This window comes from Daphnia magna, linkage group LG1 (assembly GCF_020631705.1).
Source record: "Daphnia magna isolate NIES linkage group LG1, ASM2063170v1.1, whole genome shotgun sequence".
NCBI classification, from domain to species: Eukaryota; Metazoa; Arthropoda; class Branchiopoda; order Diplostraca; family Daphniidae; genus Daphnia; species Daphnia magna.
This window is the reverse complement of record NC_059182.1, coordinates 16,352,555-16,365,400: the sequence shown is the minus strand read 5'-3', so window position 1 is coordinate 16,365,400 and position 12,846 is coordinate 16,352,555. Positions and strand designations below refer to the sequence as shown.

At 42.1% G+C, this 12,846-nt stretch overlaps 2 protein-coding genes across 4 annotated transcripts in view; both read right to left on the bottom strand.

Moving 5' to 3' along the window:
- The window catches only part of LOC116933993 (uncharacterized transmembrane protein DDB_G0289901), a 31,471-nt gene extending 30,208 nt beyond the window's left edge, over positions 1-1,263 (bottom strand). For 2 of the 3 annotated variants that reach the window (XM_045168584.1, XM_032941637.2), the window contains exon 1: positions 300-1,263. The gene's annotated coding sequence lies outside the window, so the exon portion shown is untranslated. The remainder of the gene's footprint in view (positions 1-299) is intronic. The other variant, XM_045168587.1, reaches the window with a different exon arrangement.
- Positions 1,264-7,020: 5,757 nt separating this feature from the next.
- LOC116936500 (NF-X1-type zinc finger protein NFXL1) lies at positions 7,021-11,064 on the bottom strand. Its single transcript, XM_032943641.2, is given in 15 exon segments — positions 7,021-7,324; positions 7,473-7,664; positions 7,865-7,979; positions 8,062-8,096; positions 8,179-8,277; positions 8,353-8,490; positions 8,492-8,512; positions 8,584-8,824; positions 8,898-9,109; positions 9,186-9,317; positions 9,386-9,526; positions 9,593-9,682; positions 9,740-10,002; positions 10,064-10,242; positions 10,307-11,064. Coding segments are annotated over 15 exon segments (2,634 nt in total). The 5' UTR covers positions 10,861-11,064; the 3' UTR covers positions 7,021-7,102.
- Between the last annotated feature and the right edge of the window lie 1,782 nt (positions 11,065-12,846).

Sequence of the window (12,846 nt, the reverse complement as noted above, 5' to 3'; positions counted from 1 at the left end):
CCATAGGCACGCCTGTTTGTGCAATAGCGGAGTCAGAGAGGAACTGATGTATAGCGGTAGTTGTTGGGGATGCTGCGCGTAACTTGTTGTGGTATCGCATCAAGCTACCGCCAGTTGATGTGACTGGCCGAGAAATGCAAGTGACGGCAAGTCCTTCGTTTGGCCAAATCCAAACAAAACCCAATTTCAGGCCGCCTTTATGAGACGGTGGCGTGATATTTTTCATCAGCTAAGAGGGACATTGTGTACGAAGAAATGCGAACGAGTCGAAATGTTTCATTGTTGCAGTATAAACTCACGCTGATGACGAGATGGTCCGCGCCGATCTGTTGTCTGCACGTTTCTTTTTATTTTGCAACGCGTGCAGACGTAACGGAACTAGAATTTTCAAAGTCTTTCTTTGTTCTTTCTCTTGCCGCCTTTTTTTTCGAATTGCGTCTACCTTCTTTATTTTTAAAAAAGTAGTTTTATTTCTGCGCACAGACGCCTCGTCGGCTTCTCATTAGCATCTCCGTTTGATGAAACGAAATCAAAATGTGATGCAAAACGCGACGGAAGCCAAGAGCTGGCGTGACTGATGAAGTGTGACAGCAGCGGGCGTCAGTATTAAAAAAAAAAAAAAAAAACAGAATTTCAAGTCTGACAACGACGAAAATGTGAAGTTGCTGGCTGAAGTGTCGGTGATGATTCTCTCATTTCTCCGCAAAATTCCGCCGACGATGCGAAACATCCATCACAAACACAAGGACGTCTCTACGGGCAAGGACTTTGAGCTGGTTAACACTGGCGTCAATTCACTTGAAGAACAACTCAAATAAGAAATGCGCTTCACTTTGCTCTGCCGCAGCGATAACGAATCAGACCCGTTAACACTCGTTTTCCTATTTTCCCCTCTTCCATCTCCCTCTCTCTCTTCCCCTCTCTACGCTCTTTTCAGTTTCTCTGCTGCTGGTAATCTCTTTCTTCACGACCATCCCTTAAGTAATTGCCCGACGTATTCGCACACACGAGAGCGAGAGAGAGAGAGAGAAAAAAAGAGACAGACAGACGGAGAAATGACTGCACACACAAAAACACGCACGATAAACAAAAAAAGAGTGGGGGAGAGTGACCGAGTACTGCCTTTTTTTTTTTTTTTTAATACTCCTCTTTCACTGGACACTCACCGACCAAAAGAAGGGGGAAGCAAACAAACAAAAAATTGCACGGTCTCGGATAAAAACTGAGCGAACGTCACGGAAGACGGCCGCCGACTGAGTAGAAGCCGGGACTGGCTCGAGCGCCGTTACTGATCGCGTATGCACACACACACAGACACACACAAGCCCTTACACTCCTCCCACCTCTTCATTTCTCCGAGGAAAAGGAGTGAAACAGAGAAACACGCAGGATCGCGACGCAATGGACACATGGACATCAAATATCTTTTAATAGCGCGCAAAGTAAGACCAACTACGACCACCATCCGAATGTTACTGCTGGTCATAATCATCATCATTACCAGGGCGACGCCAAGGGTTGCAAGCGTCGGTTTAGAGAGCCACCGCTATGTTGTTAGTTTTTTTTTTTTTTGCGTGGGTAAGGAACCTGTACAGTCAGCTCAATAATGAGACTATGCTGAATTTTCAATTGCTCTAATGGGATTTAACAAAATACGTGGTAGGCTATTTATGAACACGAAATTTGTAAAGTCCCTAACAGCTTTTTGTTGGATGAAATATTGAATTGAAGGGTAGGTAATGCGAAGAAGACTTTGGCCGCTGTTGTCGGAAACACTTTGAGCAAACTTTTTCTTCCTTTCATCGTGTTTGAGTTGCCATAAAAAAACGCGTAAAGTCTCCTCCCGTCCAACTCTTGTTTGTATTTCTATCCAAATCCCCAACAGGCGACTGCCGCAACTCGCGTTGGCGGTGAGTGGGCATTGAAGAATATTGAACAGCGCGGACGGACAGAAGTTGGCCAATTTGGAGCAAAGCGAAAACAAAAACCAAGCAAATAGTTCTACTGCCCGTCGGCTAAGCTGCACAACGAACGTGCGTATAACCCACACCTTAAAAAGCAATCAAAAAGATTTAAAACAGACGATAGATGTTTGAATTCATTCCCTATTCGAATATTTGGGGGGGGAGCATATGAAAGAAATAAAATGAAGCAGGGAATATATTTGCAATCTTGCATGTTATTTTGGGATGGCTGTACAACTGTGAAAGATTCACAGCCGCTGCATCTACAGCTGCGCCGTGCGTGTTGTGTCCATGTCGCTCAAATGAATGACCCCCTACACGCAACGAATGAGATGCCATGTGCAATCCGGTGTAACACATTTCATTTGGGGTAAAGCCAGTAGAGACGAAAATTAACAATATGGAAGCAAAAAACAAAAAACAAAAAAGAAGCGCCCATCAAGCGGCAGTAAAAAACCAACCAAGGTAAACGAGACTACGTAGAGCAATGGGAGAATACGAGGTAGGAAACGGCCAGAACTGAAAATAGAATCTCTGCCGCTGGTTACGTCGTCGAGGCTCACAGCAACGACACACACGCCAGCACATGGACCGCATCACAAGACAAAAAGCCAAACGAGTTGGGACTTTTGTCCGCTTTCTCTTTGCAGTTCTATTCATCTCTATCTCTCCTCGTTCAGAGCAATTTCAATCGGTAGAGACGTCTCTCGCATCGTTTATCTCTCGTCCGCCGGCTGCTACTACTTTTGTACCATGTAGTATACGTAATTCTCCATGTCCGCATACTGTGGATGCGAAGAGCAAAAAAAAAAAACAAAACGAAAACAAAAGAAAAAGGAAATGCAAGAGAAAAGAATTCTTGGCAATGAATCCCTAGTTCTTTTAGGTGTTGGCGCTACTGGTGTTAGTAGTTTCTTTATTTCTTGTTGTCTTTTTAATTCGGATTTTGATCTCAAAGAGATTTCTATTATTTTTTTTTTTTTTTCAAATTCAACTTTGCATAGTTTCTTTTAATAAAATTTGAATCAAGGAAATTTGAGGTCTGTTCTTTTTAACGTATCGCAAGATAAAATTGACACTAAACTGTTGGCTGGCGGTTCAAAGTGTTGCCGAGGAGCTGGTGGAAGATTGAGTTTCTAAAGACCAATCTCTTTGTTGATAGAAACCGTCTAGATGGAAACAAACAAAAGAGCGAGAGATAATAAATACGTCCCGCCAACGACTATAACAAAGATGATACATGCGCTGTGATCCCTCAGAGATTGTGACGGATGAAGGAGACGAGAACGAAAAGAAACAAACAGCAAACGGAAATGTTTGGGTGAAACAAACGGCACAAAGAGCCAGAAAGAAACAAGAAAACGGATGAGATATGATGGATCCAGCTCGAGAACCGGTGATGGCTAACCGGTGATACATATAAGAACAAAGCATTACATATGTCCCCAGTGGCCAGTATGATTGGCGAGTAGGCGATATCACGAAACAACTCCAACTGGCCGTTAAGGGAGAGGGCACAGTACAAATAATGTAAAAGGGGGGCATCGTCAAAATGAACTTGCGAATATCAGCTAGTGTTTTCCAAGCATGATAAACAACAATAAAGACGTACAAATGGTTCTTTTGTTGTTATCAAGCTGACGTAGAAATAAACTCTAGAAACACAAAATATACAGTAGGCAACTGGAGGATTTGTTTAGTACAACTTTCAGTTACATGACATCAAATGATGTAATGACATGGCCATTAGCAACGGCAACCTAACCTGCATCGTGAACAGCATGGCAAAATAACAGTGCCCTTACATGCGCCTACCCATAACGAGTTGCCTGAAAACCCAAAAGGCCATAGGGGGTGCATATAACGCAGGCCAATGTTTCCATGCAACACAAACTGCTGAAACATTTTTTCGTGAGGCTAAGGCAAAGCGAACTGCCCTGTACGGAACCAACGAGAAATGATGGGGGGGATACGTTCGTGGTTCAAGCGGTGGTAGGAAGAAAGATGGAACACAAAGGCGAAAGGAGAGAGTTCCGGATTACAAAGCATCCGCTAAACAGCCGACGGCAGCCTGTAAACCAAATCCTGACACTCTTGCTGCTTATACAAGTTAGCAGCCTGCCATTACGGCAGCAGGCAAGCAGCTGTTTCTAATACCGCAACTATTATCGCGACTATTACCGATGCGCTATTTAAGTAGCCATAAAAGGAATCGATTCCCTGTGAAATGAGATTTACGTGCCCTAGACGATGCAAACAAACAACGGACGCAGGATCAACTCTTACGAGCATGGAACATACTATTTGCCTGCATTCGTTAGGTTCGTTTATGAATCCAGATCGACTATAAAGGTTGAAGATAGACTTAACAGGGTTGGATAACAAATTGATGGGTTGCACTTAGATAACGGCCTAAATGTTGGAGAAGGTGCCAAAGTTTTACTTGTTCTTCGTCTGCCAACAGTTTGCCCAGAACACGAGAATATAATGTTCTTTTTTTTCACTCGTTTTTCTTGGAGTATGACGGGTAAAAGGGCTCGTAGTGAAACAAGTTCTTCATTTTTTTTTTCTTTTTGTTCTTTCTTGAAACTGGCGAGCGAGTAATTCGATTTTAAATATACATATATGTATGGAAAAGGCCGTAAGCTGCATTGACGGTTCAGTCAAACCCGAACGTTGTGAACGCATATAAATTGATGAAAATAGAAAAACTGCAAAGCAGATGAAAAGCTGCGTGAATCGATCGCCGAAAGTAAAAATTGAAAAAGAGGGAAACATAAAATTGAGCAAGGCATACCGCTCATTCACCGCTGAAAAAATAGTAAGGAGAAAAAACAAAGACGTGCGTGATTGAAGAACAAAAAACCATCGATAGTTCAAAAGAGATAGATCGCTTCGAGATTCAAAGCATTCAAGACAAGACATGAAGACCTCATGAAAGCTTATGAAAGCAGCGGCGAAGACCAGTTGTGGGCGGTTGTCGAGAGAACCCCCAGCGATGGCGCGTTCGCCCTTCAATCAATACGGCATAGAATATAGCAAAGGCGTCGTCCGGTATTAGCTTCCAATAGAACCTTCATTTTCCTGACTAAGGGCTCTTGTCCAGAGTACAATTGTGAATCTGTTCTCTTCATTTTCACTTGTTCGCGCTATAGTTCGTACGTGCTGCTTCATCGTCGAGAAGAACGGAGAAAATTCATCGTACAATCGTGCAAGTAGATTTACGCTTTGTAACCATGGCAACAATGTCAGTTTTTATAATTCTCTTCGTTACGTAATCCACCGTTCGCTGAAGGATGAGGCCAGCCCCTGCAACGACAAACAAAGTATTTCTGTTTCGCTTTAAATGTTCCTCATTTTCTTCAGCTGTTTGGGCTAAATATGCGAAAGAAACTATAAAAGAAGCCCTTGTCGTTCATCTTTCATGTCTGTTCGTGAGTCCATCATTTTGAGTATTCGTTTTACCGCCGACAGTCGACGTCAATCAAGAACGTATGTCCGTATTGTTTGACTTGCAACGTCTTACCGGCGCCACACGGGACATTGGTGCTGGATGACTTAGGAAAAGCTGTCATTCCCGTCCGTTCCATTCCTTTGTCAGTTCTGCAGTACATCCGGCAACAAACGGGATTAAACCCTAGTTCGGCGCTCACCACGTAGGGCTATCGTAATAAATAAACAAAAAAACCAAACAAAAAGAAAAGGTCGTTTCCCAAGTTAAAATTTGACACAAGTTCCAGGAATAGGGCTGCTACAGCATTGTAGGGCTATATATAGGCTATAAAAAGAAATGACTGTTCTCGATGGGTGTGTAACAAATGAGAACTATGTGGAAGTAGAGACACGTCAAGCAGAACATGTTTCCGTGACGGGACAAACTGCTTATAACGAAATCACGAGTTCGCGTATTATATTATATGCTCGTTGTTCTGGCGGGCACACGTCATTTTCCCGTCTGTCAAATAAAAAGACGACTCGTCAAAGATGTGGGGAAAACAAAAAGACGTTGGATAATACTATAGCATTGTACACACGCACTAAGTAAGTTGTATCCATCTGGCCGAACTGGATTGGACTCCCTTCTTCCATTAATGCAACCATTCCTCGCACTCTCGATTTCTTTTGTCCAACTGCCAGATCCCTTTTTGGCCTTATTGAAATAGCATCGAGCCTTACCAGAACTAGCACTTTCTTTATTCAGTTTCTTCGACGTGAAGAGTCGAGCAGCTGGAATGCCTATTGCAAGATTGAAACCAGGAGTGGAAAAAAAAATGGACGACTTCCACTATGAAGCTTTTTTCCACCATTTTTTGTACAATTCCAGAACACCGTCAGCATCATTTCACAAAAGAAAAAAAAAAAAAAGAGAGAAAAGAAGGCGGATGAGTTCTACAACAACAACAACGACAAAAGGAGCATCGAATTGAAAAAAAAAAAAAAAGAACTGCCGAGATGAACGTGCAAACAGCGAACCGGTTGCCCTCCTCTCCTGAACGCGAACAAAAGATAGAAATTTTAAAAACATTGAAAGAGTAGAGAACTAGAAAATGGATAAAAAAAATAATAAAATATGGTATGGAGAGCATCACGGGCCAAAGAGGCAAGCGGCATATTAGATAGATAGAAAGATAGCGAGAGATGGAGAAAAGCTGCTGCAAAGAAGATAGATATAGCATGCGAGGTATGATGAGAATCGATTCGAAAGATGTGGCTAGACGATGAGGCTTTCCACGCTGGAAAGCCACCAACGAAAACACGTATGAATGGGTGAAGGAGGTGAACTAAAGGAAGCGCCATTAAGCCGAGTTATAGGGGCGAGCCTTGGCGTCTTGCGAACCCGAAGTGCCGAAGGAACGCAATCCTTCTCGTTCTGCCATTTCCTACACTCGACTCCTTCCACCTTCAATGATGGACGAGCTTCATGGCTGGTATGTTTGTCGGGCGGTCTCATTACAAAAATTGCTAGCGTCAGTTGGCTAGACGACCACAAATACCAACACCCACTTTTAGGCTCTCGCCCGGCTATGATGAATTGGCTTATTGATCAAAACGGATGTTAAGGTTGCAATACCATTTATTCTTTTCCCCTTCCAGTAGGCCCCACAGTGAAATTGATTGATATTAATGTTGAACCCCTCTTAAACCCGATACCACATAAAAGCCATTATGATGGCCACCAGGATTACAGCAACAACCAGAAAGTAGAACTGAATGGGACGCGAGGGTGGAGCGGAAGTCTCATCGGGACGACGGCGATCCTTGTTGCGCCGTTTGTCGAATTTTCGCTGGAATTGCTCCAACTCGATTCGATTCACTCGCTCCTCTTCTTCCCGCTTGGCGCGTTCCTTCTCCTCCTTTAACTACATAAAAAAGCAAAACAAAAAAGGGTTTCAAATTGGCATTCCAACTTCTCCCCATGTGGATCGCACTGTCGCGCGATGCCATCAAAGCGTAACTCATATTAGATCGCAGCACGCTAAGGTGCTGGTACAATATTGTTAGTCATACCTTTAACTCCTGATCTTGCTTACGACGACAGATGTCGTCACACGAAATAGCCGGCTGCTTTGAACGGACGTTGCATGCCATAGATTTTTTTATACGCTTGCAAGGACAGCTCACGTGAACGGTAGTGACGCAATCCAGTTGAGCGGCACAGTCACCGGAGTGGCAAGACAGTGGACATCGGTGCTTGCAAGCCTACGAAGAGCAATTGAATCAGTTGCGCATTATAAATTGAGAAGAACCAAGGGGTGCACTGTAGTCCAAATAGGCAATTGATAAATGACAAACTATGCAAATGGAGCCGCTCAGGGAGAAGTGGTGTGTAGATTTAATCTGCTATCAACTCTTCGATAAAGAAATGATTTCAAAATATACGAGTCCCTAGGATGTCTTACCAATAACTTAGGACATCGATCCTTGCAGCTAAGTAGTTGCTCTCGGCTAGGGGTGCTGCCTGGAGCGCTAGAGTCGCTCAACTCATTACAGCGAACCAGTTGGGGATTGAGTCCACTGGAAATATAAAAGAAAGAACGGGGAACAGTGTGGCCATCGCGTCTAATAATGGAGTTATATAACAGAAATACTAACATACCAGTGGCAGCTATGCTTAATGAGTTTGGTGCAAGTCTAAATTAATTAATCAGATTAAAGTTAATAAGCTGACACGTCTTTGTTTCGAACAAATGAACAACTGCGAAAAGCAAATTACCGGACAAGGGCCAGGGTGGCATTTCCCTCTTCCACACGGATGGGTGCAGTCCTCGGGTCGATTCTTTGAACAAACCTCCTCGCACTGCTGGCAATTTCTCTACATAAATGGTTCCATGTTAGATCGATTTTTCTTTTGTCAAGGGAAATGTGGACAGAGGAATGGGCCACTCACCGGATTCATAGACACCACGTGACACGGTTTCGTACAGGTATGGTTCGTACAGTAGAGTTCACGCCCACACGGCCGGCCACAAGAGGATGGTACAGACAAATGGCATGGCCAATCGGCCGTTTCATGTTCTCCCAAGCTCGCAAGTCACGGGTACCTTAACCTTAAGGTAAGAAGAAATCGATTATTTTCATCGCCTGCTACATGCAAAATATGTCTAAAATAAAACCCTACAGGACATGGAGGACACGGCAGCTTTCTGATTTCCATTTTAGGCGCTTGTTCGGGTTCCCATGGACCAGCTCTCTTCTGGCTAGGAGCAGCGACTTGGACTAAAACCGACGTATGACATGGCGCTTTACATATGTGACCGCAGCGCTCTGAGACTTTTAGACACGTTTGTTTGCATGGCGGACAAGATCCTGCGTGACAAACATGTTTCGTGCGACTCTCGTGGTGGCAATCAGGTGGTTTTCTGGTTTAAATAATTTCATATCAAGCGAATTAAGTTATTAAAGAGGAAGACCAAACTAACCAAAAATACTTACGTGCATGGAAGTGAACACTTTGGAGGTTTGGTTTGTCTTTCGCGCCCACACGGAACTGTGATTTTGGTTCGACCGCATGAACAAGTAATGTCGACAGTTCGGTCACAAGGATAGCATGGACCTTGATGACACCTACTCGTGCACTTGTGGTTTTTACATCCAAGTGGGCGGTTGCAAACTTGGTCGCACGGAGGGCAAGAACCGGTGCAACACTAGAATTTCAATAAAATTTGTTCCTTTGTTTCACTATTTGCTTATCTCCAACATAATTCAAATATAACAAGCTACTTTGCGGTTGCAAGGGTGACGTCTGCAGTCTTTTATGTGCTTGCACTTCGTCTCGCACTGAAATTCTTTATAGCACGGCAATTCTTTTTTCTTCAGACCACATCGACAAGATTGAACTCGCATTTGCCAACACTGTGACGAAACAATAATACATTATGTTCTCAAAAATTGAGCGTGAAATGGTAATAGATGAAACTTACGGTCCCACATTTCCCTTTATGGCATCTTTCAGCACATTCATGAATGCCGCATTCTAGCAACTTGCAGCAAGTATCTCCGCATCCGCCGACCTCTACTGTGCATGCCACTGTTACAGCCTTTTTCCCGCATGGACAAGTACGCTGTAATTTACATTCAGACAAGGATTAGTTACGAAACCATGCATTAAATTATTTGTAAGATCCTACTGGCAACGCTAGGGGACAGGTTGCGCATTTCCCAGCGTGACAGATAGTTTCACATCTGTGATGACCACAATCCAGCATTTTTCTACAGACCTGGAAGAAACAAGAATGAAAATGGCATAACAGATTGGAAGATGTGAGGTCAGATACCTTGTCACACTGAAATTCAATAGAGTGGCAGGGTCTTTCTTCTTTCTTAGAGCCACATAGACAGTTTTGAGAGCTCTTTTTCGGGCAAGGTGGGCAAACACCAGAATGACAAATAACTTCGCACTTGTGTTCTTTGCACGGCAATAGTTTTGAACACTTTTTCCCGCAAGACCATGTCTGTGAACTGCAACGGCGGGTTTCCACTGGAGATTTCGCGCAAAAGCACGTGACTGACACCGTTTGGGGACAAGGCGGGCACGGACCTGAAAGCAAGTAAAACGAATCTTACTCACAATGGAAACTATTAGTAGAAAAAACAAATACCTGGGTGGCAAAGGAGTAAACAGGCATGTTTGCATTCTGGCTGCAATAATTTTTCACATTTAGAGCCACAGGAATGAGGAACAAGCCAAGGGTCAAAACGAGGTTCTTGGGTTTTCAAACAATAGCAATAATATGTAGAGGGAATTGCAGTTTGAGGATATTCTGCTCTGCATTTAGGACTAAGAAACAACATTTAAAATATCTCATGCTTTATTTAAATGAAAATTTATCTGCAAGATTTACCAACACCAGTTGAATTTTCTAGGGTCCACAAATTGGCCTGGAGCTAACTGATCTGATGCAGCCTCAGTTTGAAAATAAATACTATCTTTTGCCCATCTTTGAATACAGGACAAGTGAAGACTGCAGAAGCATTTGGTGCACGACCAAATAAAATCAGATTTTTTAACAGAAGCTATACAAATTAAGCAAACAGATGTTCCACTTCTAAGACTATCTTTTAGAACCTGCTCAATTTTTCCAAGCTCACTGCTACTTTTTCCATAAAGATTGAGGACTGTTGAAATAATGCTGTTATCATTATTGGTTTCATCTTCTTCTGAGCCAGAATCACTAAGTTCCTCAGTGAGCTTGGCTACATGTTTGTCAACGCTGGCCTTTATTTGGGCACATGCTTCTTCGAACTTCCGTGTCGATCGAGGAATATCTTTGATTGGTTGCTTATTAGTACTCTGTTGTCGACCGGTATTCGTACTTCTGGAATGGGTTTCGGCTCGAGTGGTCCAAACATTTTGGGCCGGAACTCCACGGCCTCTTCCTCTCGGCTGTTGATCCATTTATTTCACTTTAGCAATTGGCTACCCACATTTGGATACAACTTTTTTCATTAATTCATTAGCTCTCTTCAAATTCTATGGTTAAACCCAAAATCAAAACAAACCTCTCATTCTACTTCAGACCACGTCAGACGTCAGCTGTTCAACACACTGTTGCCAATGCTATTTTAGCCATCCCCACAAACTTTTAGTTCGTTGAAAAAAAAAGATTGCTTAGAAAGTAAATCCAGAGTCATAGAGGGATGGTTCGTTCATTGCGACGACTTTGGCCATAAGGCTTGGTCGTCAATTTTCGAGGATTTTTTTAACATTTTTTTTTCAGTTTTTAACTGATACAACAGAGGGCAGCATAGTAGTTAAGGAAAAACGCTAAAAGAAAGGCTTGGGTAGCTAGAATTTAGCTTATGAATGTAATTTTAGCTTGGAATTGGAAATGTATGAATCAAAACCGTTGCAAAATGCAAAGAATATCTTACGTTTAAACTCCTTTTTAAGTATATTGGTACAAGCTAGCCTAGGATTGACATGTAGTTTAGTTAAAATCCACTAGGTGCCATCACCATCGTTAAGGAAAATTTTGACGACCAAGCCTTATGGCCAAAGTCGATGCAGTGAACGAACCATCCCCTCTATAACTCTGGTAAATCTAAAAAATAATGGTTAACTTCTACTAAAACCAGGACTTTTTTATGGACTTTCCAACTGCTGATTTAATTATTTATAATTAAACTCTCTTGAATTTTAACGCGAGCGGTTAGTGCGACAGCTGGAGGCCTGGAATGGAGCTAGTGCACACAGGTCTTTCACGTCAACCGACCCCACATTTTTTCTGAGATTTCTCCCGATAGATGGCGTTTGCAAAGGATCCTGCATTCATCTTTTATACGTTTTACCACCTTCCAGGTTAGGACGTGGACATTGGTATTTTTTGTACAACAGATAACGAAACAGTCCTTTGTCATGTTCCCGTAATTTTGATGAATGCAACGGTGAGAGATTGCAGAGAAATTTAGGGTGCGTTTTATCGTCAATTTTTTGGCTCAACCCGAACCTAAATTGAGCCAATCCGTATTTTTCGTTAACCAATTCGTCACAGTGAGCTTGATTTCCGTTTAGGTTAACAAAAAGTTCAACCAAGGTTGTGCTCGACCAAATTTTGCGAGCCAACCACAAAAGTTCAACCACAGTCCAGACGTGGTTGAACTAAATTAAATTGGTTGACCCTCCACTTTATAATAATCTTATTTTCTTTAATCTGGCAACCTTTTTTTGTTCAAGCCATCACGCAGACGGCTTTCTTTAGATAGGGACGGGCAGTGGGTCGGGTACACGTTTGTAAATTTTTTTATCATAATGAATAGAAAGTGGATGGTGTTTTAAGGCCAAGAGGTAAAATATTAAATTAAAAATAAAAATATATAAAAAAAAAATATAAAATAAAAATATGTAAACTTTGGAATAATTCCTCATTAACATTTATTACCATTCCAGAAGTTTGAGATTAGAATAAGTAAATAACTACTGAATAGACATTGAAGAAATTGGGTCACCTGCATTTTGTTGTTAAAAATGTTTCATGTTGACGTTTACGTCTGCTACTCCACACTAATCAATATATTTAAAAATTTAGCAAGTTTCAATAAACGACGTAATACTATTATAAATATTTTTGAAAAATTTATAGACACCGTTATTCCTAAAGCAACTATTTTTTAAATTTCTATCAAATTTACAATTAAGCATTTCGAAAGGGATGGAAAGGAGGAGGAGCTTTCCACATGTGAGATCCATTTTCGTTTTATGGTTAACTGCGTAGTTCAACCAAAAAGTTCTACTCAACCAACGTAAAAACCGTTTTATGGTCAACGAAAAAAGTTGAGCAGCTCAACTACAGGTTGACGATAAAACGCACCCTTAGACGCCGACTCGAGTTTCGGGTATGATTTTTGACGATAGATGGCTTTAAGAAAAATCACGAAAACTAGA